Source organism: Chaetodon trifascialis, chromosome 7, assembly GCF_039877785.1.
Source record: "Chaetodon trifascialis isolate fChaTrf1 chromosome 7, fChaTrf1.hap1, whole genome shotgun sequence".
Taxonomy (NCBI): Eukaryota; Metazoa; Chordata; class Actinopteri; order Chaetodontiformes; family Chaetodontidae; genus Chaetodon; species Chaetodon trifascialis.
Window position 1 is genome coordinate 30551434 of NC_092062.1, and position 22500 is coordinate 30573933.

Consider the following 22500-nt stretch of genomic DNA (forward strand, 5'->3'; position numbering starts at 1 on the left):
CCATCGTGTTACTGACTACCACACCTGCACACCTGGCAGACAGAGCTCAGGTATAGCTGGGGCAGAGTTTCATACCTGCAGTCTAAGCCTAAGTTTACACGTAGCAGGTATTTTAGAAAACGGATATTTTGCCCCCTCCGTTTTTAAAAATAACATCGTGCACACAACATCGTTTTCAAAAATGTTGTCGTTTACGTGAACCGGATAAATCCGCCATCATAACTGCCAAACCTGTGGGCGCGAGCGTAAACAAGGTCGCTCATATGACGTTCAGTGTTCAGTCGCATGTTGTGACGTTTCGAAACCTAAAACATCGTTTAACCGTGTTTACCCGCCGACATCTCCAGTTTTTAAAAATGATCGTTTTCAGTGTAAAAAAAAAAAAAAAAAAAACTCCGTTTGCGTGTAAACGAGAGGCCAAACTGCGTGAAAACATGCGTTTCCCTGAGTGTGACGGGGTCTGAGTACCAGTAACACGTCCAGGTTTCTGAAACCAGGATTCGGTGTTTACAGGTGCAACGTCCAAAAAGCAGATGACGTCCAGGACGTCGTGCAGGTGGAAACACTCCGCACGTCCTCAGACTCACTGTCTGCTTGATGCTGTTTGACTGTGGCTGTCTCAATAAGACGTGGACTCGTGCGTCTCTTCCTGTCCACCTCCTCCCTCTGAATGGCCCCTGGACTTTCATCGATGCTGTTATTGGACCAGAACTCTGCACATCCTGTGGTCGGCTGTTTCTTTTTCCTCAGTATGGATATAGTTTTATACTCTGCTCTACATTTTGTTTACATAAATATTCTCAATATAAATATTTTGTTTTTATATTTGCTTTGCGTTTCTTCAGTCAGAACAAACAATGTGGAAAAATCTTGACTTTATTGAGTAACTTGAGGACGAAGCGACAGAAAAGCTTTCAGAGAGCAGAAAAGCTGAGCAGCACGTCCACAATGGGGACGTTTCCAACTCTTCATCTGACTAAGTGCCATCAGCTGCTCCTCTTCGCTCTGACTGTGGATCAGTTTAATGCGCTCTCATCATCTGATAAAGTGCACAAAGACGAACAGAAGAGTTCACATGAGTCAGCAAAAGGAAAATGAAGTGAGACAACTGTCCCCCCCCCCCACCTCCAGCAGTCTGCTGAGCTGTTAGCGATGTCCTCATGAAGACAGACGGCCGTCACTGATCACTGCGACGCTGAAGAAGAGCTCCTTAAAGCACCTGAACATGAGGCGTTCACTGTGACACGACAGACCAATCAGAGCGCCCGGTGTGTGTGTCTGTGTGGACATGAACTCAGACGTCTCTCCGCTGGAAGTGCGAGTTCAGCGAAGTTCATCGTTACGTTTGTCATCATTACTGTCACTTTCATTCATTCATTCATTCATTCATTCATTACTATGCATTGTGTTATTCTCCGCTGCGATTGGTCTGTTCAAACAGTGACAAACATGACATGAAGTCTGTCACTGAAAGTTCGTCTCAGCGTTCAGGTATTTGAGCAAACGTCCATCTTTGAGGCGTGACTCTGCTGTCTGACAGCGTCGTCCTCGGCTCGTCCTGACGCGATGTCTCACCCTCACGGTTCAGTGTGCGGCGTCTGTCCCATGTTAAAACACGAGCGCAGCTTCAGCAGACTGAGCCCTGACTGACCCTGAAGGCAGCACGGCTTCGTGACTGTTTTCACCTTTCAAAGCGACAAAGCAGCAAAACAACTGAAGAAAAGCAGCGAAAGAGAAACTGTTGGAAAGATGATTACAGATCAGAATGACAGCCACAGTGTCGGAGTACTCTGCTGTGGTTTTCCTGTAGTATTACTGCAGTATTATTAGTGGTTTTGTCCTCCCCTCTCATGGCGAGTTTGGAGCAGATGTCGGGGTTTCCTCTCCATCGCTGTCCAACAGGGGGACGTCGCTGCTGTGAGCTGACGCTGCTCCGCCCAGCAGAGCGCTGCTGTCATCGACCTCCACCTGGAGGTCAAAGGTCAAACCACAATGTCATCGTCTGCAGTTAAACTGTCTGTCGTAGTCTGGTGCTTCCATGAAGATGGCTAACGTTAACTTTAGCTCATAAGAGGAGCTGACGCGTTGTCCTGCCGAGGCGACAGTCCCTTCATTCACCAGCTCATCTCTAACTGCACGGTCTCAGGTGAGCTGTGAGCTTTCAGGAGAGAAGCACGCACACGCACACACACACACACACACACACACACACACACACACACACACACACACACACACACACACACACACACACACACACACACACACACACACACACACAACAGAGTGACTCTTACCATGATGGGGGTGTAACGGTCGCAGCGTCTGATGGCTTTTCCAGAGAAAACGCAGATGGTGACGGTGACACAAACCTGCAGGGCGAGCAGAACCAGGAGCACACCGAGAGGTCCGTACACCGACACCTGAAAACCCACAAACAACCACGTCAGGCAGCGTGACGGCTGGAGGCGGCGAGGCGACGTGTGCCGCCCGAAGGCTGCCTGCTCCCACGCTGCTTTCATTTCCAGCTAATTCTTTCTAAAGACACTAAACCTTAGACCTGCAGACCTGAGCTGAGGCGTAACGAGCAGTCTGGACCCGGGGCCGGGGCCGGGGCCCGGGCCCGGGCCCGGGGCCCGGATCCGTCTGCATGAGGAACTTACGTCCAGCATCCACATCTTACTCCGGCAGCGAGCGCTCTCTTCAGCCGTGGGCACGACCCCCCCCCAGGGCTCATCATCGCAGAACCGCTCGGCGGGGCTGCGATCGGCCAGCAGCCAGCACACGTAGGCCACACCCGCCAGGCCAAGCAGGACGGAGACCACGTTCCACAGCAGACACACCCAGACCTGATCCGCATCAAACAGAGTCCTCAGCAGAGAGCACAGACCGTCTGACCCTCTCAGAGACGTCTGTCTGTCTCACAGTACTTCGTATTTTCAGCAGCGTGAAAACTCACCAGTCGGACCGACGTCCGTCTCGCCGCCGCCACAGCCAGAGAGCCGGAGACGACGAACTGAGGGACAGCAGAGAAGCATGAGGTCATCCTCTCTGTCTGAACGTGTCAGGCAGGTACTGACCATGAGTAAGGTTTACGTACAGAGACGGCGAGGGACAGCGGAGCGTGGACGATCAGCATCTCTGAGAAGACGGCGGTCAGACTGAAGAGAGAGCACAGCAGGCCGATGAAGATCTGAACCACCTGAAAACACAGACACAGTGCTCAGGTCGTTCACTTCAGGGAGAGTAACAATACACAGTGTACAAATACTCAGTTACAAGTAAAGGTCCTGCATCCCAAGCAGCATAAAAACATTTCAAAGTGGAGCTTTTCATTTTAAAACTGCAGTTTTCAGTCAGTCAGTCAGCAGTGAGCCCACATTTCTGTCTGCTGACACCGAGTCAAAGAGTCAGCACCAACAGGATGCTAGCAGGACGCTAGCAGGATGCTAGCAGCTCCTGTTAGCGTCCTGTTAGCTGCTCCTGTTAGCATCCTGTTAGCAGCTCCTGTTAGCATCCTGTTAGCTGCTCCCGTTAGCAGCTCCCGTTAGCGTCCTGTTAGCAGCTCCTGTTAGCAGCTCCTGTTAGCGTCCTGTTAGCAGCTCCTGTTAGCAGCTCCTGTTAGCATCCTGTTAGCTGCTCCCGTTAGCAGCTCCCGTTAGCGTCCTGTTAGCAGCTCCTGTTAGCAGCTCCCGTTAGCAGCTCCTGTTGATTTGGGATTTCTAAGAGGAAACTGCTGATTGGCAGAAGGTTTAGCCAATCAGAACGCTTTCAGCCGTACATTAATTTGTACGAACACAAACATTCAGTTTTAGAAATGATCTGTCAGTTTCTCACCCCGAGGCTCCGTGGCTCCCCCCGCAGGAAGGCGGCGGTCATGTCATCCACCTTGGCGGTGGCGGGCGGGGCCTGTGTTACTTTGGGCGTGGTCTGTGCCACAGAGGGAGGGGCCTGTGTGGCAGTGGCAGACTGGAGCGGAATGGAAGCTTCATCCTGAGAAATGACCTGAGTGACGACCACCACGCCTCCGATCTTAGTGATGGACGTCATGATAGAGGTCAGAGGTCACGGGAACTCAGAGGGAATTCTGGGAAAATTTAAAAGATTACAACAGACAGTCAAAGTCAAAAATGAACCTCCTCAACTTTCTCCCATTTAAAGTCTGAAGAGTTTCAATAATTAGCACTGATGCATTCAGTGTGCATCACGTCAGCGCTGCAGCTGGAGCTCATTTCATTGACTTTATATGCTGCTGGATGGTTTCATGTGTAATAATATATCAGAATTGATCTCAGCACAGCTGTCAGACACAGTGGAGTAAAAGTACGACACGACAGCGGCTTCCAAAAATGTCGTGAAGCCGAAGTATAAAGTATCACAGAGACGGAAAATCACAGTTTTTTGTTGACATGTCAGCGTACTTCTGATCCCTGCAGTGTTTGTTCAGAGGCCATCAGAGGAAACGGGCGCTGACAGAAACACCTGAACCACTGAGCTGGCAGGTGTGTCCCCTCAAAGAAGACTGTGTTGTCTTCATACAGACACTTCCTCAAAATGTCAAATCATGACGATGAATCCTGACAGTCTGCTGGTTTCACTTCCACTGAGCGGATCCTCTTTTCTGCTCAACATGAGTGGACTACAGGGGAAAGTATGGCATGATTGTAACACCAAATTAAAGCCACCAGATAAACTAGATTATAATACATGAACCGGATTTACCAGAAGACCACCTGCAGGCGTGAGAGCTCTGACAGACGTCTCCAGCTGGGACTAAATGTCCTGAAACGCTCAGAAATCTTAAATTCGCAGAATTTTAAATGGAGTCTGGTGTACAGATCAACAGGAATAAACAGGAAGTGCTCCTATTTGGAATGACGATTCATTTCAGTTTTAATATCAGACAAAATGTATTAAAGAAGACTTTATGTTGTCAGTTATTCAGCCATTAAAACATCAGACAGACAAACCGCTGTGAGCTAAACGAGCTTTAACGACAAACTGTTCGTGGCGCAGTTCCTAAAATCCTCTGAACAACGGACCAAAAGGCTGCTAAAAGTACAAATCTCCTGCTAAATATCTTCAAATAATTAAAAGTCATTGTTTGCTGACTTCAGCCGGCTTACCTGCAGAGTCAGTCGTAGTTTTCAGGTGGGCGCGCAGAAGCTTTCTGGCTGAACTTCATCCAGTTTCTCTGTATTTATTATGCTGCCTTCACGTCTCCTCATAAACTCGGAAAAAAAGAATTTGATTGATTTTTGTGTGATCATTGGTCTACACGGAAAGAAATACATCAGCTTCACACAGCTGTCGATGTGCTCGTTTTCATTATTAAAACTCATCATATTTACTGTCATAAAGACATATTTAACAAGGACATCTCACGTGACAACCAATGTCACATCAAGCGGTGATTACGTTTAAAAAAGGAAAACGTTTCTTGAAGGTTTCTGATTTTCGATTTTCGAGTGTTTCCTGAAACACTTGTCTAAACGTTTCACAGCCGTTTTCCTCCGTGTGTCCGTTAACATTATGCCTCCGTACTGAGTCTACATACCGACGACTTTGAGTCCATTTTACTTTATTCTTACTCGGGTTATCATGTAGCACGCTTTGTGGATGGGACACATCTTTGCCTTCTTACTTTCCAGATGGGGATCTCTCCGACACCACCTGAAGGCATCATAAATATCTCCACAGCGTAATTTCGAGGAATCCACCAGCTGGACTTTATTTTCTTAAAGAGACACTGAGCCCTGAAACAACGCTGCTGTCCTCCTGAACACGAACTTAGCACAGGTCAAAGGTCACATATCACATACCTGGAATATCAATACCGATCACTTCTGCTCTCTGACATTTAGAAAATACATTTTATTGTGTCAGACTGTTTTAATTGAACAGAAAAAGGGAAACTAAGTTTAAAAGATGAGGTTAAACAAATATTCCACCGAACACCTATTTGTTAATTTAACGTGAAACTAATTAAAGAGGAGCTGGACCACCAGACCACAGAGCAGCTGGACCATCAAGCAGCTGGACCACCAGACCACAGAGCAGCTGGACCATCAAGCAGCTGGACCACCAGACCACAGAGCAGCTGGACCATCAAGCAGCTGGACCACCAGACCACGGTCAGACGTGAACCTGTTTCCACTGTAAAAGATGGCATGCTCATGCTCATTGAAACACTGGGGTTTGTTGTTTTTTGTCACATTTATTTGCTCAGCAGGGGGCAGCGTCGCCTCATATTCTCTGACGTGGAGCAGAAACAAATCTGTGAGAAGCTGCAGTTTTAAAAGCTAAAGATCAAGTAAATACAGATAAATATTCAATAAGAGCAAAACATCTTCAAAGTTTTAATCCCTGCAGTTATTGAAAAAAAAGTTCAGTAAACGGGTCTGATCATTTCTCAGATCATTAATCATCAATAAAACATCACACATGGAAACAGACTTAAAATTACATTCAGAGCTGGGACACTGACGACTGATGACAAATCAATACACAAACATGACAGTGACTCCGACTGTAAATATTAAGGACAATAAATGTTCAACATGTTCACAGTTTCAAACTGAGACTCAGTGAGGGAAAATGATTATTTCATCATGGATAAAAACATGTCAAACTGTTCATAACTAACGTCACGTGCTCCCAGCTCTCACTACATTCACAGCAGGTTTCACATCTCATCCTGTTTACATTCATTCATTCACACAAAGTGATCGATGACTGTTCATAACAGACAAATACATCCACAAAAGGCTCGATTTCATATTCATATAGCGCAGCACAATCCCTGACATTAAAGTTGAGTCATTTAACCTGCATCTAAATATCACTGTTACACATTCCTATCAAATAACACACCAAGTATTTTCAGAGTCTGTCCATCTGACCCATTTCAAACCAAGCACGAGCACAAGAGACATAAACCAGCCACAAAGAGACATAAAATGACCTCAAAGAGACATAAAAGGACCTCAAAGAGACATAAAATGACCTCAGAGACATAAAATGACCTCAAAGAGACATAAAATGACCACAAAGAGACATAAAAGGACCACAAAGAGACATAAAATGACCTCAAAGAGACATAAACCAGCCACAAAGAGACATAAAATGACCTCAAAGAGACATAAAAGGACCTCAAAGAGACATAAACCAGCCACAAAGAGACATAAAATGACCTCAAAGAGACATAAAATGACCACAAAGAGACATAAAATGACCTCAAAGAGACATAAAATGACCACAAAGAGACATAAAAGGACCTCAAAGAGACATAAAATGACCTCAGAGACATAAAATGACCACAAAGAGACATAAAAGGACCACAAAGAGTTCAGGCTGCCTCCATCAAAACGCTGTTACTCCACCACCTTCACCTCAGGACCGTCTGGGCAGCTCAGAGAGGGGACGCTCTCCATAGACTGATTCGTTTTGCTGCCGTCGTCCGGACTGACCGGAGAACTCAGTTTGAAGCGGCGTTCCTTTTGGCACCACATGTGGAGGCCGCCGACAATCAGGAGGCAGATGCAGGTGGCCAGCAGGAAGGACACCACGACCACCTCGCTGTAGTAAGTCCTCTCTTTGGACTTCTGGGACTCATCGAGCAGGTCCATCCTGACCTGGATGTCTTGTTTGGATGGCGGGGAGGGGTCCAAACCAACGTCGTGACGGTTGTTTTGTGATCCAGAATCTTCTTTGATGGAGTCTGTGCTACCTTTTAAATCGGCGTTGAATGTGGCGGCTTCCTTCATCTCCATGTTGTCCTCTGGGTCTCCTGAAGGTGGTGTCATAGAAGTCGCTGGTTTCTCGGTCACAGGGTCCTCGTAGGACTCGTCTTTGTCGAGGGGTACGTGGTGTTCCTCTCTGTTTGGAACGGGGCTCATGGAGCGTGGAGCAGCTATCTGTCGGACGTTGTAGCTCTTGACCACTTCCTTGTACCCGCCTTCTTCGGCTTCACAGCGGTAGGTCCCAAAGGTGCCGGCGGCGGCGACGAAGCTCAAACTGCCGTCAGCTGCCTGGATAAAGATCTTCTCTGGCAGGTTTTTGAACTGAGAGGAGGTCCAGGTCAGAGTGGCCAGACGGGAAGGTTTCAGACACCGAAGCCTCATCACTTCGTTCAAATGAGCGCCGACTTCTGGAGCACAGAAAACACACAGGTGAGAAGCAGTGAGGGCGCTGAGTAAAGCTCAGTGTGTTCAGCTGCCAGCTATGCTAGCAGCATGCTAACACCTGTCTCTCTGTCTGTCTCTCTGTCTGTCTGTCTCTCTGTCTCTCTGTCTCTCTGTCTCTCTGTCTGTCTGTCTGAGACATTCATGTTCTCCAGAGGATGATTCCTGGACTTTTCCTCCAGTGTGTCCATGAGGCATTTTGACATTTTCGATTTGAAGTGAAATGTCTCGACAGCTGCTGGATGGACTGAGACGAAAATTTGATTTGTGACCAAATACCTGCAGAACTGATGTCACGCTCGTTAGCCTCCGCTGTACTTTGTGTTTACTGCTAATTAGCAAATGTTTGGTAAACTAAAATGGTGATCACTGTAGCCACAAAACATTAGCATGTTAGCATTGTTGCTCTGACCATGTTAGCATGCTGATAGCATTTAGCTGAAAGCACTGTGTACAGCCTCAGCTGCCAGCATGGCTGCCGACTATTTGTCTCGTTACCAGTCAAAGGAGGATGGAGCTTAAAGGCAACTAAGACGACGTGAAGGTCCTAAAGATTAAAAGGTCTTCAGTTATCAGGGATCAGCTTGAGCCAGTGATACGTTTCTAAAGTGACTAGAGATGCTTCACATGTGTCAGTGAGTTTATCGTCTGTTATTCAGGATGATGGTACCTGTGTCCAAACTGGCCTTGGTCTGTCCCTGGCATTCCTCTTCCACATTGTCACCCTCCAGGTCTTGAGCTCTGAGGAGTAAACCAACAGTCTGTCAGTCATTACACAGGGCTGACGGTTATTTATGTATTACACAAAGACTCACTCTTTACGATACGTTTGGGACTCTTGAGAACACTCCAGGTGAAATCCAACCACATAGGAAGTGCACTCTGCATGAGCAAAACCAAGTTCTCCAGTTTCTTTCAACACTTTAACTGCTTGACGCTCACAAAATGTTGCTCATATCTTTGACGGCTTTGTCGGATCTTCTCTGTCAAACTCTCTCTGTCCTCTCAGCTGTCCTCCGTCCTCAGAGACCACCTCTGCAGGCTAACCTGTGAGAATCTATCTGCGTCTGGACCTTGTAGCCTCCTCACTGGGGTCCCTCAGGGCTCTCTTCTAGTCCCTCCTTCCTCTCCTCACCAAGGCTCTCGTGGCTTCTCCTACCACAGTCTTGCAGATGACACTCAAATTCTGTCTTTTACCTGATCTGAAGCTCAGGTGGCAGCTAGAATCTCTGCTTGATTGGCCGACACCTCTCAGCGGATGTCTGCACACCAACTGACGCTCACCCTCGCCAAAGCCCGAGCTGCTCTTGTTCCAGGGAAGCCACCTCCCGTCCATGAGCTCTCCATTAGCATCGACAACTCAGCGGTGTCCCCGGCCCGGCACACTTTGCTGTGACCAGCTGTCCTTCGCTGCGACAACATGCTACTGCAGCTCTCTCCTGCGTGTGCCGTCTGACCCTGCAGCTCAGCTGACTGGTGTTACTGGTCTTGCCCCACACTGGACCTCCACACTGGACCACGGGTGGCTGCTCAAATCCAAATCGGGACACTGATACCTGCCTACCATGCTGCCAATCCTACATCCAGAACATGGTTAAACCATACGGCCCAGCCCATCCCCTACACTCTGCTACTCCTCACCACCATGGGGGGGGGGCAACTGTTTGCTGTCCAGCTGGTGGAACAAGCCCCCCATTGACATCAGGACAGTGGAAGAACAATACCTCCAAACATCAAGTCGACAAGTCTGAGGATAAATAACTTGTGAGGATCTTTAAATATTTATCACTTACATGTTTTCATGGCTGCCATCTAGACCGGTGCAGACCCCCCTGATCCGGCTCCATCCACACAGAGGATCTCTGGCCAGAACACACTGGCTGCAGGTTCTGTAGATCGAGCACTTGGCCACAGGAACAGCAGTGACGCCCTCTGATGTCCCCACATAAAGAACTCCCTGCAGGACCAGAGAACACTGTGACTGTGCTCACCTACAATATGAACCAGTTTGCAAATATCCATCTTCACAAAGCTTTGACTCTACCACAGCATCCTCCCCCGATCTTTCATGTCCAGGTTTTCTTAGACATAAACAACCTTCGGACCATCATGTCCCCTCCTTCATACTTGGTAAGAAGACTTTTTTTATACGTGATTTTATCTGTGAGTCATGTCTTCTTTACACAGACGCCCAATTTGTCAAATGTGATTGGAACGCTGTAGGACGCTGTAGGACGCTGTAGGACGCTGTAGGACGCTGTAGGACACTGTAGGACGCTGTAGGACACTGTAGGACGCTGTAGGACGCTGTAGGACGCTGTAGGACACTGTAGGACACTGTAGGACGCTGTAGGACGCTGTAGGACACTGTAGGACGCTGTAGGACGCTGTAGGACGCTGTAGGACACTGTAGGACGCTGTAGGACGCTGTAGGACGCTGTAGGACACTGTAGGATGCTGTAGGACGCTGTAGGACGCTGCAGAATAATTATCTTTTCCTGGATCACCAAAAACACGAAGTACAGTTCAGGAACTTCAGAATGAGGCTTCATGGCTTGTTGGGGTTCAGGAGGACCATCAGAAGGTTCAGCCATGTCTTTCAGCGGTCCATCTCATCTCTCTGGAAGTCTCTTGATTTCATTGGCTCAGAGCATCATTTAGGATTGAAGTCTTTCTTCTCTGGACGTACTTGCAGTGACTGTGTTGGATTACATCTGGTGTCATTGACAGCAGCGCTGTGGCTGAACAGATCCAGTGTGAGGGAAGCTGCTGCTTCGGTCATGTGACCACATGTGGACCGGTTGAGGCTGTACAGTCAAAGTGCGAACCACAGCGTCACAGTGTGATTACCCGACAGTGACACTTATCGTGGAGGGTTTCCTCTGATCTTCCATAAAGAAATGAAAGACCTCGCTCATTTTTCTGGTTTCTATTGTTTAAAGTCTTTCGATGTTTAACCTTAAATATTGCCATAAATCAGTCCTGCTCACTGACACAGTATCAGAGGCACAGACACCTCAGTGTCAGCAGAAAAGCATTATCTCTAATCTTTGTCACTGGATAAGATCACAGAACCCGAGCCTGAAGGTGTGAGGAGGGTTACCTTGGAGGACGAGATGATGATGCTTTTGACCAGCTGAGGCTGTGTGAAGACCTGGATCTCCTCAATCACCTGCGCACCCTGATCAAACAAAACCACTTTGTGGAGGAATCCAGACTCTGGGCACGAGAGAGATGATGAGTCATTTCTAATGTGGAATACATACTTCCAGGTGACATAGCAGCAGAATAAGAGGCCTGTTACCAAAAGGTTAAAACTCTCTCATTATGAATATTTCAGCGGTACGTATTTAGCGAGACGCCTCACCTGTGAGAAGGAAGAGGACAGTATATTGTTTTCCATTGGCAGCCTGAGTCCTCATGGCTGCCACGCGACTGTATCGCTGCCCTGAAGACACAACAATGGGACCGACTCCGTCAGGTTTGACGCTGCTGCTGGTCAGGAAACTCTTCTTCACCTCTGCTAATTCAGAGTCTGAGGCGTTGTCCAGTCCACACTGTGAGGAGACGATGGGACGAGAGTCACGCAGTAAAATCTAATGACCGATCGATCAATATGTTCAGTCAAACAGATCCAAAGTTAAACTTAGTGGGAACAAAACTGGGCCTAGAATCAAACCCTGAGGGACACCATGTCCCTTTGGTCCATAATAACAGTTTTTATGGCTTTTGGAGTTGTTTCACTTGAGTTAATCTGATTTGTGGTGTGTGGGAGTGTATCTCACGTGTGTGTGAAGGTTATGTAAGAAATAATGTGTTGTAGTAATACGATAACATGAAATGAGTCATTTGAACCTGTGAAAGGTTGCAGTATTTTACGTGAATGTTGTGAAGTGGCTGATGTCCGGCTGCCGTCTTGAATTTAATGTAGTTTAGCTATAAACTGTCTGATGCTAACTGTGACCACCAGGGGGCAGCAACACAACCAAACACAGTCATGGATTATTAGTCACAGAGCTCTGTCTGTCTGTCTGCCTGTCTGCCTGTCTGTCTGTCTGTCTGTCTGTCTGTCTGTCTGTCTGTCTGTCTGTCTGTCTGTCTGCCTGTCTGCCTGTCTGTCTGTCTGTCTGCCTGTCTGCCTGTCTGTCTGTCTGTCTGCCTGTCTGCCTGTCTGTCTGTCTGTCTGTCTGTCTGCCTGCCTGCCTGCCTGCCTGCCTGTCTGCCTGCCTGTCTGTCTGTCTGTCTGTCTGTCTGTCTGTCTGTCTGTCTGTCTGTCTGTCTGCCTGTCTGCCTGTCTGCCTGTCTGTCTGTCTGTCTGTCTGTCTGTCTGTCTGCCTGCCTGAGAGAGAGACTGAATCCTTATTGGCTAGATGTTTCTGTATTTGAGTCTACATTTTGTTGGAAAGGGACCTTCCCACCTTTCCCAGGTAGGGGTGTTTTTCCACATTTGGGCTCCACTGGTGGGTCTGCATGTTGAAGGTCCTGTAGCTGTCAGTGAACACTGTCCTCACGTCCTGCAGCTTAAAGACGCAGATGGCAGATTCTGGACCCGCAGACCTGAATGAGACCAGAGATAAGTCCAGTTACTGAGAGGACTGCTGCTGTACTGCAAAGCAGCACAGCAGAAGTGGATCCATTCTTTTGTTTTAATGTCTGATCTATACTGAATATAAAATCCAAATCAACAACAGGAAACATGAAACACACAAGGACGAGATGAGACTCTTATTATGCTCCTGCATTAAACGACTGGGCGCTACAAGTCAGCTGACAGTGTTACGCCCTGCTGGCCGTTTGCTTTGAGAAAGGGGGTGTGTGGTTTGATATACACTAATCATTGTTTTTTCCGAGGTAATCAGCTGATCCAGCCTTTCAGTTAGCCTTTCACCTGATCCAGGTGAACACCTGGGCCGGTGCATGGAAGGAGTTAAATGCCGTGGCTGATTGGCGTCTGGTCTCTTGGGGCTTCTCTCTTCTCTTCACTGCTTGGCGCTGCTTTGGCTTGGCTTGGCGTGGATCAGGTCGGCTCGGCTTTTCTCTTCGCGGCTTTGCTTGGCTCTGCTCTGCTCGACTTGTTTCTCCCGACCAGCGCCTGTTGTTCTGTTTATATCTTTAGTTGTTAAGTTTCTTTTGTGTAAATAAATATATTTTGTATTTGGCTTCGCTCGGCGTTTTTTTCGTTGTTTGTCATTTCCTTTGAGCCAGGTCATGACAACAGTCACACGGCTGATGGATGAGCCACTGATGGCGAAATGTGAATGAAGCAGCTGATGCTTCATTGGTCTCACAGTGACTTCTGCCAAAACATCTTTAGCTTAGCACACTTAATCCTTACACATTATGTACTTTAGTGACTTGGTATTGTCATTGAATTTAGATTTGTTTAAATGTTCCTCCTGGTCTTTCTGTCTGGTCTGTACAGCTCGACATCGTCTGTCATGGAGGAGCCTCTGGGACACATCTCTCATTCAGAAACTTGCTCTGGTAGCAGCTGTCAGAGTGTCTCAACACCTCCTGGACACAGATCTGTGAAATGATTTGGTGACGACTTCTTCTACTGCGTCACCATCAGAGCCAACCTTCCACTTATACACAAGACTGTGAAATCAAATCAGCAGAGTCTCTTCATGAAAGTTTGGCCAGTAGAAGTTGGGCTATCGTGTTCTGGAACAAGGTGTTAGACAGAAGAATAAAATCACCCAAAATCTGGCAAAAGTGTGGATAAAGCAAAGCCTGGAAATCCTGAAGCAGCCTCTTAATTGGCTCTAAAACACCTCCAGGTACGATGATCGGCTTGATCGTCCTACCACTGAGAGGTGAAGACGCCGTAGAACAGCGTGTCTGCAGCGTTGCTGCCCTCTGGTGGCTGGAGGGTGAACATGTCCTGGAGGACATTGAAGGGAAGCTGTTTGGGAGACTGACAGAGCAGAGGGGCTTTGGCAAAGGACGTCCACTTCCTCTGCAGAGTTCTCTGTCCACCGACGTCGTCCTGTGAAGCCAATGCAGTGAGAACAAACTGTGAGACCAGTACTTTATATTTGTGATCGCATTTGGCAGTCCGAGGCTCTTCTCTGTGTTCACTCTCACCTTGCAGACTTGAGCCACCCGGGAGATTCGCAGCTCGTCCACGAAGCTGAACTCTTTCCCAACTTCACTAAAGAAGAAGTAGAGTTTCCTGTCTGATGGATCCAACAGTGAGCTGACAAACACTGGCTCTGAAATACAGGAAGTGAAGGCAGAAGAGGGAAGTGAGGGTGCTGTGCCATGTGGTCTGAATGAGGGGAAAAGAGATCTGAGAGCAGTTTTCAGAGAGTAAAGAGGAGAAAGATTCACGTGTGATGACACAAAGAATCGACAGGGCCGTATGTGTTTTTGTGTCTTATTACCTACAAACATAAAGAGTATTTGAAGATGATGAACTGAAACATGGCTCATGTATGTCCTTTAAAACACTGACGTTTAGGTGGTTGTCTGAGAAAAAGATGAAGTGAGTCATATGGGACAGAAAAAGGGAGTCTGTTTGAAACCTCACTGCAGTGTGGTTTCTTCAAAGCGTTAGAGGTTTTCTAAAAGGATGTCAAACATGTGACTGAGGTTTTTATGACATTTAATTAGGTGACATTAGGTAGCACGGTGGATCGGTGGTAACACTGTCGCCTCACAGCTAGAGGGTTCGAATCCCGCTGTGGGCGCTGGTGCTGCTCGAGGAAAAATAAGGGCCTTTCTGTGTGGAGTTTGCATTTTCTCTCTGTGTTCACTTGGGGTTTCCTCCATAAAAATACCCCCACTGAAAATCACCACCTGACCAATGGTGACAAACGAGAGCTGGGTCCCTGGGCGCCGGTCGGCTAGCAGACCGCCGCCCCTGACCTGCCGTGAAGGAAGGATGACCAGGAAGGGTCAAAAAGCAGGAAAGAATTTCACAAATGCATAGCGTGTGCAGTTCCCCCCTCAACTCTGCATGTTGTGTGTAAATTGTGACGAATAAAGGAATCTTAAATATCAGCAGCGGTGACTTAAACTGCAGGGCCGCGCTAAAGTGGCACAAAATGAAGAGTGTGCTTATTACTACTTCTTACTTAGTCAAACAGTTATGTGTTCAGTTATTTTACACTGTCTGTCACTGTCTGTGACGCTGTAACTGTTACAATGTTACACTGTGACGCTGTAACACTGTTACAATGTTACACTGTGACACTGTTACAATGTTACACTGTGACACTGTGACGCTATGACACTGTAACGCTGTAACGCTGTGACGCTGTAACGCTGTGACACTGTTACACTGTGACACTGTAATGCTGTGACGCTGTAACGCTGTGACGCTGTAACGCTGTGACACTGTTACACTGTGACACTGTAATGCTGTAACGCCGTTACACTGTGACACTGTGACACTGTTACACTGTTACACTGTAACGCTGTAACACTGTAACGCTGTGACACTGTTATAATGTTACACTGTGACACTGTTACACTGTGACACTGTGACGCTGTGACGCTGTGACACTGTAACGCTGTAACGCTGTAACGCTGTAACGCTGTGACGCTGTAACACTGTGACACTGTGACGCTGTGACACTGTTACACTGTTAAACTGTAACGCTGTAACGCTGTAACGCTGTGCACTGTTACACTGTGACACTGTTACACTGTTACACTGTGACGCTGTAACACTGTGACACTGTAACGCTGTAACGCTGTAACGCTGTAACGCTGTAACACTGTGACGCTGTAACACTGTGACACTGTTACACTGTGACACTGTGACGCTGTAACGCTGTGACACTGTTACACTGTGACACTGTAACGCTGTAACGCTGTGACGCTGTAACACCGTGACACTGTGACACTGTGACGCTGTGACGCTGTGATGCTGTGACGCTGTAACACTGTGACACTGTTACACTGTGACACTGTGACACTGTTACACTGTTACACTGTAACGCTGTAACACTGTAACGCTGTAACGCTGTGACACTGTTATAATGTTACACTGTGACACTGTGACACTGTGACGCTGTAACGCTGTGACACTGTAACGCTGTAACGCTGTGACGCTGTGACGCTGTAACACTGTGACACTGTGACGCTGTGACACTGTGACACTGTTACACTGTAATGCTGTAACACTGTAACGCTGTAACGCTGTAACGCTGTGACACTGTTACACTGTGACACTGTTACACTGTGACGCTGTAACGCTGTGACACTGTAACGCTGTAACGCTGTAACGCTGTAACGCTGTGACACTGTAACACTGTGACACTGTGACACTGTGACGCTGTAACGCTGTGACACTGTTACACTGTGACACTGTAACGCTGTAACGCTGTGACGCTGTAACACCGTGACACTGTTACACTGTGACACTGTGACGCTGTGGGTGAACCTTTAGTTTGTGAACTGGACCTTCAACCCTGGCAGTCTTAATGCCTTCCTTTACATCTTACTGACTGACACCTTCATCGTTCTTCCTGTTTCTTCTTTGTCTGTGAGTCACACTTTGTCCTCATTCTCTATTAATACTGCTTCTTCAGTCTGAGCAGCAGTTTAAAACACAAAGGGATTCTGGGACAGAAAAACACAGCAAACCGCTCAGTCATTAATGAATCATCTCATCATTGAGTTTTCTGTTGACTGACTCATCAGTTCTCAGATTAACGAGATCAACGCTAATCTTGTGAAACTCACCCTCCAGCAAACTGACAGACACGTCCTGGCTGACGTCGGGGCGGCCATCTTTGCTGAAGTGTCGAGAAATCTGTGGTTTGACTCCTCTGAAGTCGGTCGTTGTGGCGGTGAACAGCTCGCCGTCTATACATGGACAAACAGAGCAGCTGCGGTTGTGCTTGTGCTTTAAAACACACATGTTCACCAGAACATGTCATTTAAATTTCTGTATCGCACTCATGGATCAGCGGTCAGGAGATGATTATGTTCTGTTCTGTGACCCAGTCAGGATGTAAAGGTCAATGTCTTCTCATCAGACTAAAGAAATCATTCTCTCAGGAATCACGTGCTTTATTTTGTCATCAGTGAACTTCCGCCATGTGATCGCTGCGGCTGTAACCTAGCGGAGGGCAGACTGACCGACGGTGATGGCGGTGTTCCTCTGGAAGGGGCTGAACGGACAGCGACCTTTAGCTTGGCCATGTTGGACCACGGAGAAGGTTTGTGTGTCCTGAAGGAGGCAAGACAGAACACACAGAGGCTGAACTGTAAAGAAAATCTGTCCTCAACAAAACGTTCCAACTTGTGTTTGTTCAGTAATAACAACGCTGCGCTCACTTCACCTCCTTCATACAGGTGAACACAGCTGTCAACCAACCAGAGGAGGCATCACACTTCAGCTTCTGTGTGACTTACAATATAGATGTCACGAGGGCTGAAGGCGTAGCTGCCACAGGCGTAGAGATGAGTCGAGTTTATCGGCTGCAAGACACGCACGAAGTTTGGACAGTCGACCTGCAGACAGACAGGCAGTCAGACAGACAGGGGGCATGTCCCCTAACGTCCATTGTTTCAGGTCAATTTTCTTACTAAAAGTCTGTGTGAACGTTGTTCTCAGTCCACATGTGAGAAGATCAGACTCGACAGAGACTCTCAATTGAGTTACATTCAGTTAGTGCTCAACTACTGATGGTGCAGAGACTCCAAAGACACACAAAGACACACAAAGACACACAAAGAGTCACAAGGCAGACAAACTGATCTGAAGCAGACAACGGCTGCTTTTAGACGGTCCCACCAGACAAGACAGAGCTAAGAATCACTCCATCAGTCCATGAGCATGGAGCTGCGTCATTACCGTCGGGTTCTTCCCTTTATGTTGACAGCCAGCTAGTTCAGTCTGAGATGGACTCCAGTCCACCTGGAAAAGAGACAGACAGACAGACAGACAGACAGACAGACAGACAGACAGACAGACAGACAGACAGACAGACAGACAGACAGACAGACAGAGTGCTGAGTCTGAAAGCATCAGGGATTATAAAAACTTTACAGAAGAATAACTCCAGTCATCCACAAATCAAAGCATCGGTCAGTTCAAGCAAACCGACTCTAACTGACCTTCATCTTCAGGGTGATGACGTCACTCTGACTGACGTCCAATGACAGGAGGGCATCCCGTGCTCCTACGTACAGGGTGGATCCATCGTCGCTTAGCAAAAGCGTAGTTGTGTTGTGGACGTCTGGGAGGCTGAAGAGGACCAGAGGTCTGTCCACAGAGTCTGAACACAAACACAACAGAGTCGAGCAGCGAGTTAATGATTCAAAATGATCAAATTCAGGAAGCGATGCAGGGCAGCGCTGTAGGGAAGTCGTTAGTGGTTAGCACTGTCACTTCACAGCAAGATGACCGCAGGCTTGAATCTACAACAAATCAGGCTCAGTTTTTGGTTTTCAGAGACAGAGAGTTGAGATTAGCGCTAACTTTTGGCCAAAGACGACAATCTCAGTTTTATCTGCATTTAGCTGAAGGAAGTTCAGGCACATCCACTCATTTGTTTGTTTGATGCTCTTGCAGAGAGACTGTCTACGACTGTAGTTGCTTGGTGGTACATTTTGGCTGTTGTCTGCGTAGCTGATGGTGTTGTTTTGTATAATGTAGCATAATGGAAGCATGTAAATGTTAAACGGGGAAGGTCCGAGGGGCGAGCCTTGGGGAACTCCAAACATCTTGTCGGTCCTCTCAGATGCATAAAATAGTTCCCGTCCTGAAGATATGACTCAAACCCCTTCAGCGCTGAGTCCAGCTCAGTTTTCCAGTCCGTCCAGCAGTGCTGTTGTCAACTCTTTGAAAGTCGCAGTGAGTTAGTGAGGCGCTTTCCCATCATGCATCTGTTCTCAGCACATGTGGAAAGAGGAGGTTATTAATGTCGTGAGATTTTCACACATCTTACTTCACATCGATGGGCTCTAAACAAAGACCTGGTTACTGTTAAACAGCTGAGTGCAAACCAGACTGAGACTATAACAGGAGCTAGGAGATAAATAATAACATCACCAGCAGTCAGGTGACCCACACAGAGGCAGCATTACTTCCTGTTTCTGAGGCTGAGGCCAACTGTGTGGTTTAGGTTGGAGAGGATGTGGTTCAGAGCTGCAGAGAACTCACTGCCTGTATCTGATCGGCCTGTTTCACAGCAGCTGAACAACATCTGAACACAGAAAATACTTTGAATAAGGGCACAAGCGGTGTGGTGGAGGTGTGCAGCGCCTGACAGCAGACACCAGCGACAACATTTTATCAGGGTTTTTTCGTTTGTTTGTTTTGCATTTTACATTGCAAGCCTTCGAGTGTAAGTTCATGTGCCACCTGACACAAGAAACACAAAACATATAAGTAACATATGAGCCCCGAGGAGCTGGAGAGGAATCAAGAGACGGAGATACACATTAGCTGAGTAAGATCTCTGAGAGGAGGAAGGTCTTCCTCTGCCGACCGCTTCTGTAACCTGTTCCACCGCTGAGGAACCACAGAGGAAGAGCTGGACTGAGGTTTCCAGCCTCGCAGTGACAGCAGGACGAGTCAGTATTGATTGGCTCGTCGTGAAGGAGAGGGTTGATAAACCTGAACCAGGACATTCAAATAGGTGGCCGGCATGTTATTGTCCACTCTGTCAGCAAGCCTTAGTGACAGTGGACGTCTTCAGCTGCTTCACTGGATTTCAAACAGGCTTTGTTGTTGCCAGGATCAGTTCAGACCTCCATGATGATGGTGTTACATCATCCACTTTGGGATGTCATTGAGACAAGCTGAGGTCCATGCTGAGACAGCTGGACAGATAGAGCTGGGTCTCATCGGCATAGCAGCGTTTCCACGCGAGCTGATGATCAGACCGAAGCAGGCAGCAGACGCTGAGGAGAGAGACCACGAGGCGCTAACGATTGGGAAACACTTCTTTGAAGGACTGGGAGGGAATTTCTGCCAATGTGTGCGTTTACTCAACTCCGTACAATTATCACTAATCTCATTTAACACCTCTGAATTCCTGTGACCAGACTGCAACGAGGCGTCTGCCTGATTGCACAGCAGCTAAATTTGAGTGAGTGATTCCCTCCATCAAACGCCATCTCCATATAACAGAGGCCACGCGGACTTCAGTCCTCCATGACTGATAGACCTGATGATCGTTCACTGCACGTGACGCTCAACTCTGCTGCTTCTGTAAGAAAGAAGAAGATAAAGCAGAGCAGGTAAGATCCACGGGTTCCCCCGAGCCGCAAGCTACAGCAGACATCGCAAAAACCATGTTCCAGCGATATGGAAGCGTTTCATTTAGCCTGGCAGGACAAACAGGAAGACCCTCTGCAACACAAGGACAGCGAGGACGAAGGCTGTCTTCTGCAATGAGAGGACAGCGAAGACGAAGGCTGTCCTCTGCAACACAAGGACAGCGAGGACAAAGGCTGTCCTCTGCAATGAGAGGACAAAGGCTGTCCTTTATAATGAGAGGATAGCGAGGACAAAGGCTGTCCCCTGCAATGAGAGGACAGCGAGGACGGAGGCTGTCCTCTGCAATGAGAGGACAGCGAGGACAAAGGCTGTCCTCTGCAATGAGAGGACAAGGCTGTCCCCTGCAATGAGAGGACAGTGAGGACAAAGGCTGTCTTCTGCAATGAGAGGACGAAGGCTGTCCTTTGTAATGAGAGGACAGCGAGGACAAAGGCTGTCCTCTGCAATGAGAGGACAGCGAGGACAAAGGCTGTCCTCTGCAATGAGAGGACAAGGCTGTCCCCTGCAATGAGAGGACAGCGAGGACGAAGGCTGTCCTCTGCAATGAGAGGACAGTGAGGAAAAAGGCTGTCCTCTGTAATGCGAGGACAGCGAGGACAAAGGTTGTCCTCTGTAATGCGAGTCTTTGACCAAACTGAGACGAGTTTGCTGTTAATTCAACAGAAAACACACCTGATTCAAACTCGACAGACAACAAAACATCCACACTGTCGTCTTTTGTCTTTCCACTGTTCCACCAATCAGCAGCTCTGTTTGGTGTAAGTAAACCCTCAAAGGTAGACGTCGCTGTTGTTACCGCCGTTATCGCCTTGATGCTACTAGCTTAGCTCCTGCACACTCGCTCAGGGACGAGCTTCAGGGACCATGAAGACGAGCAGGCGTTCACGTTCAGTTTGTGTGGTTTGTGCTGAAGTGGGGCAGAATCGCTTCTCTTTACCAGTCCGACCACGGCCGTCGGTGGTCTGTTACCATGGTAACGCTGGCTTAGACTGGTTTTCATCTGTCAGCGAGTGGCAGCGATGATCACACGTGATCATGGGATCACATAAAAAGTCCAAAGAAAAGTTAAATTTCACACAGTGAAGACATGAAAGACACCAAAAACAAAGAATGTTTCACTTCCTGTCGCCGTTCGTTTGGTCACAGACTCGTTTGTTTGTTTGTTTGTTTGTTTGTTTGTTGAATCTAATCTACATGTAAAACAGGCTGACTTTGGATGAGACTGAAGTTTCTTTATAAAGACCATTTTTTATATGAACTGTGGATCCTTCGGGAGGGGGGGGTACAGTGGCTGTGAGGGTCAAAAGCCTTTGAGTTCCACCTGATTAACACATGATGAATGCGATGAACACATGAATGCCTCAGTAATAATAATGCATCCATCCATCCATCTTCTATGCCGCTTATCCCTTTCGGGGTCGCGGGGGGGCCGGAGCCTATCTCGGCTGTCAACGGGCGGGAGGCGGGGTACACCCTGGACCGGTCGCAGCCGATCGCAGGGCACATACACACACTCACATTCACACTCACACTCACACTCACACCTAGGGGCAATTTAGAGTCACCAATCAACCTAACGAGCATGTTTCTGGTCTGTGGGAGGAAGCCGGAGAGAAGCCACGCATGCACGGGAACAACATGCAAACTTCACACAGAAAGGCCTGACCCGGGAATCGAACCTGTGACCTTCTTGCTGTGAGGCACGCGCACTACCTGCTGCACCACCGTGCAGCCCCAAATAATAATGCAGTCATATAATAATATTCTGAATTTCTGCATGAGTATTTTTACTGTTGCTACATTAGTATTTCTTCTATGTAAAAGTTTGAATTCAGTACTTTTACTTGTAGTATTTCATACTGTAGTAGTGGTACTTTTACTGAAGCTGCTGATCACGTGACCGTCGCAGTGACCTCTGCACTGCATGGCAGCAGCGTCTGCAGCGGGCACGGTCTACTTCCTGCCACCCTCAGCGCTGTGAGCAGATCAGTTCCATGACGTCGAGTCGCAGAGCTGCAGTTCAGTCGTCTTTCTAAAGAACAAAGCGGAACCGCGAAGTTTCCCTGAACTGCA

General features: G+C 47.8%; 2 protein-coding genes across 2 annotated transcripts in view; both read right to left on the reverse strand.

Moving 5' to 3' along the window:
- Positions 1 to 859: 859 nt before the first annotated feature.
- On the reverse strand, positions 860 to 5234 carry LOC139333876 (membrane-spanning 4-domains subfamily A member 4A). Its single transcript, XM_070966561.1, has 7 exons — positions 5127 to 5234; positions 3838 to 4087; positions 3101 to 3202; positions 2960 to 3016; positions 2664 to 2849; positions 2298 to 2423; positions 860 to 1968 (listed from the first exon to the last, which is right to left on the reverse strand). The coding sequence occupies exons 2-7, from the start codon at positions 4048 to 4050 to the stop codon at positions 1849 to 1851; spliced, it is 804 nt and encodes a 267-aa protein (XP_070822662.1). The 5' UTR covers positions 4051 to 4087; positions 5127 to 5234; the 3' UTR covers positions 860 to 1848.
- Positions 5235 to 7350: 2116 nt separating this feature from the next.
- The window catches only part of LOC139334506 (semaphorin-4A-like), a 16361-nt gene continuing 1211 nt past the window's right edge, over positions 7351 to 22500 (reverse strand). Inside the window, exons 2-14 of the mRNA XM_070967422.1 lie at positions 18258 to 18418; positions 17995 to 18057; positions 17553 to 17651; positions 17277 to 17367; positions 16878 to 17000; positions 14271 to 14398; positions 13991 to 14172; positions 12602 to 12740; positions 11551 to 11740; positions 11287 to 11402; positions 9977 to 10140; positions 8854 to 8924; positions 7351 to 8149 (exon numbers count right to left, since the gene is read on the reverse strand). Of these exons, the coding sequence (XP_070823523.1) occupies positions 7374 to 8149; positions 8854 to 8924; positions 9977 to 10140; positions 11287 to 11402; positions 11551 to 11740; positions 12602 to 12740; positions 13991 to 14172; positions 14271 to 14398; positions 16878 to 17000; positions 17277 to 17367; positions 17553 to 17651; positions 17995 to 18057; positions 18258 to 18418 (2303 nt within the window). The 3' untranslated portion in view covers positions 7351 to 7373. The remainder of the gene's footprint in view (positions 8150 to 8853; positions 8925 to 9976; positions 10141 to 11286; positions 11403 to 11550; positions 11741 to 12601; positions 12741 to 13990; positions 14173 to 14270; positions 14399 to 16877; positions 17001 to 17276; positions 17368 to 17552; positions 17652 to 17994; positions 18058 to 18257; positions 18419 to 22500) is intronic.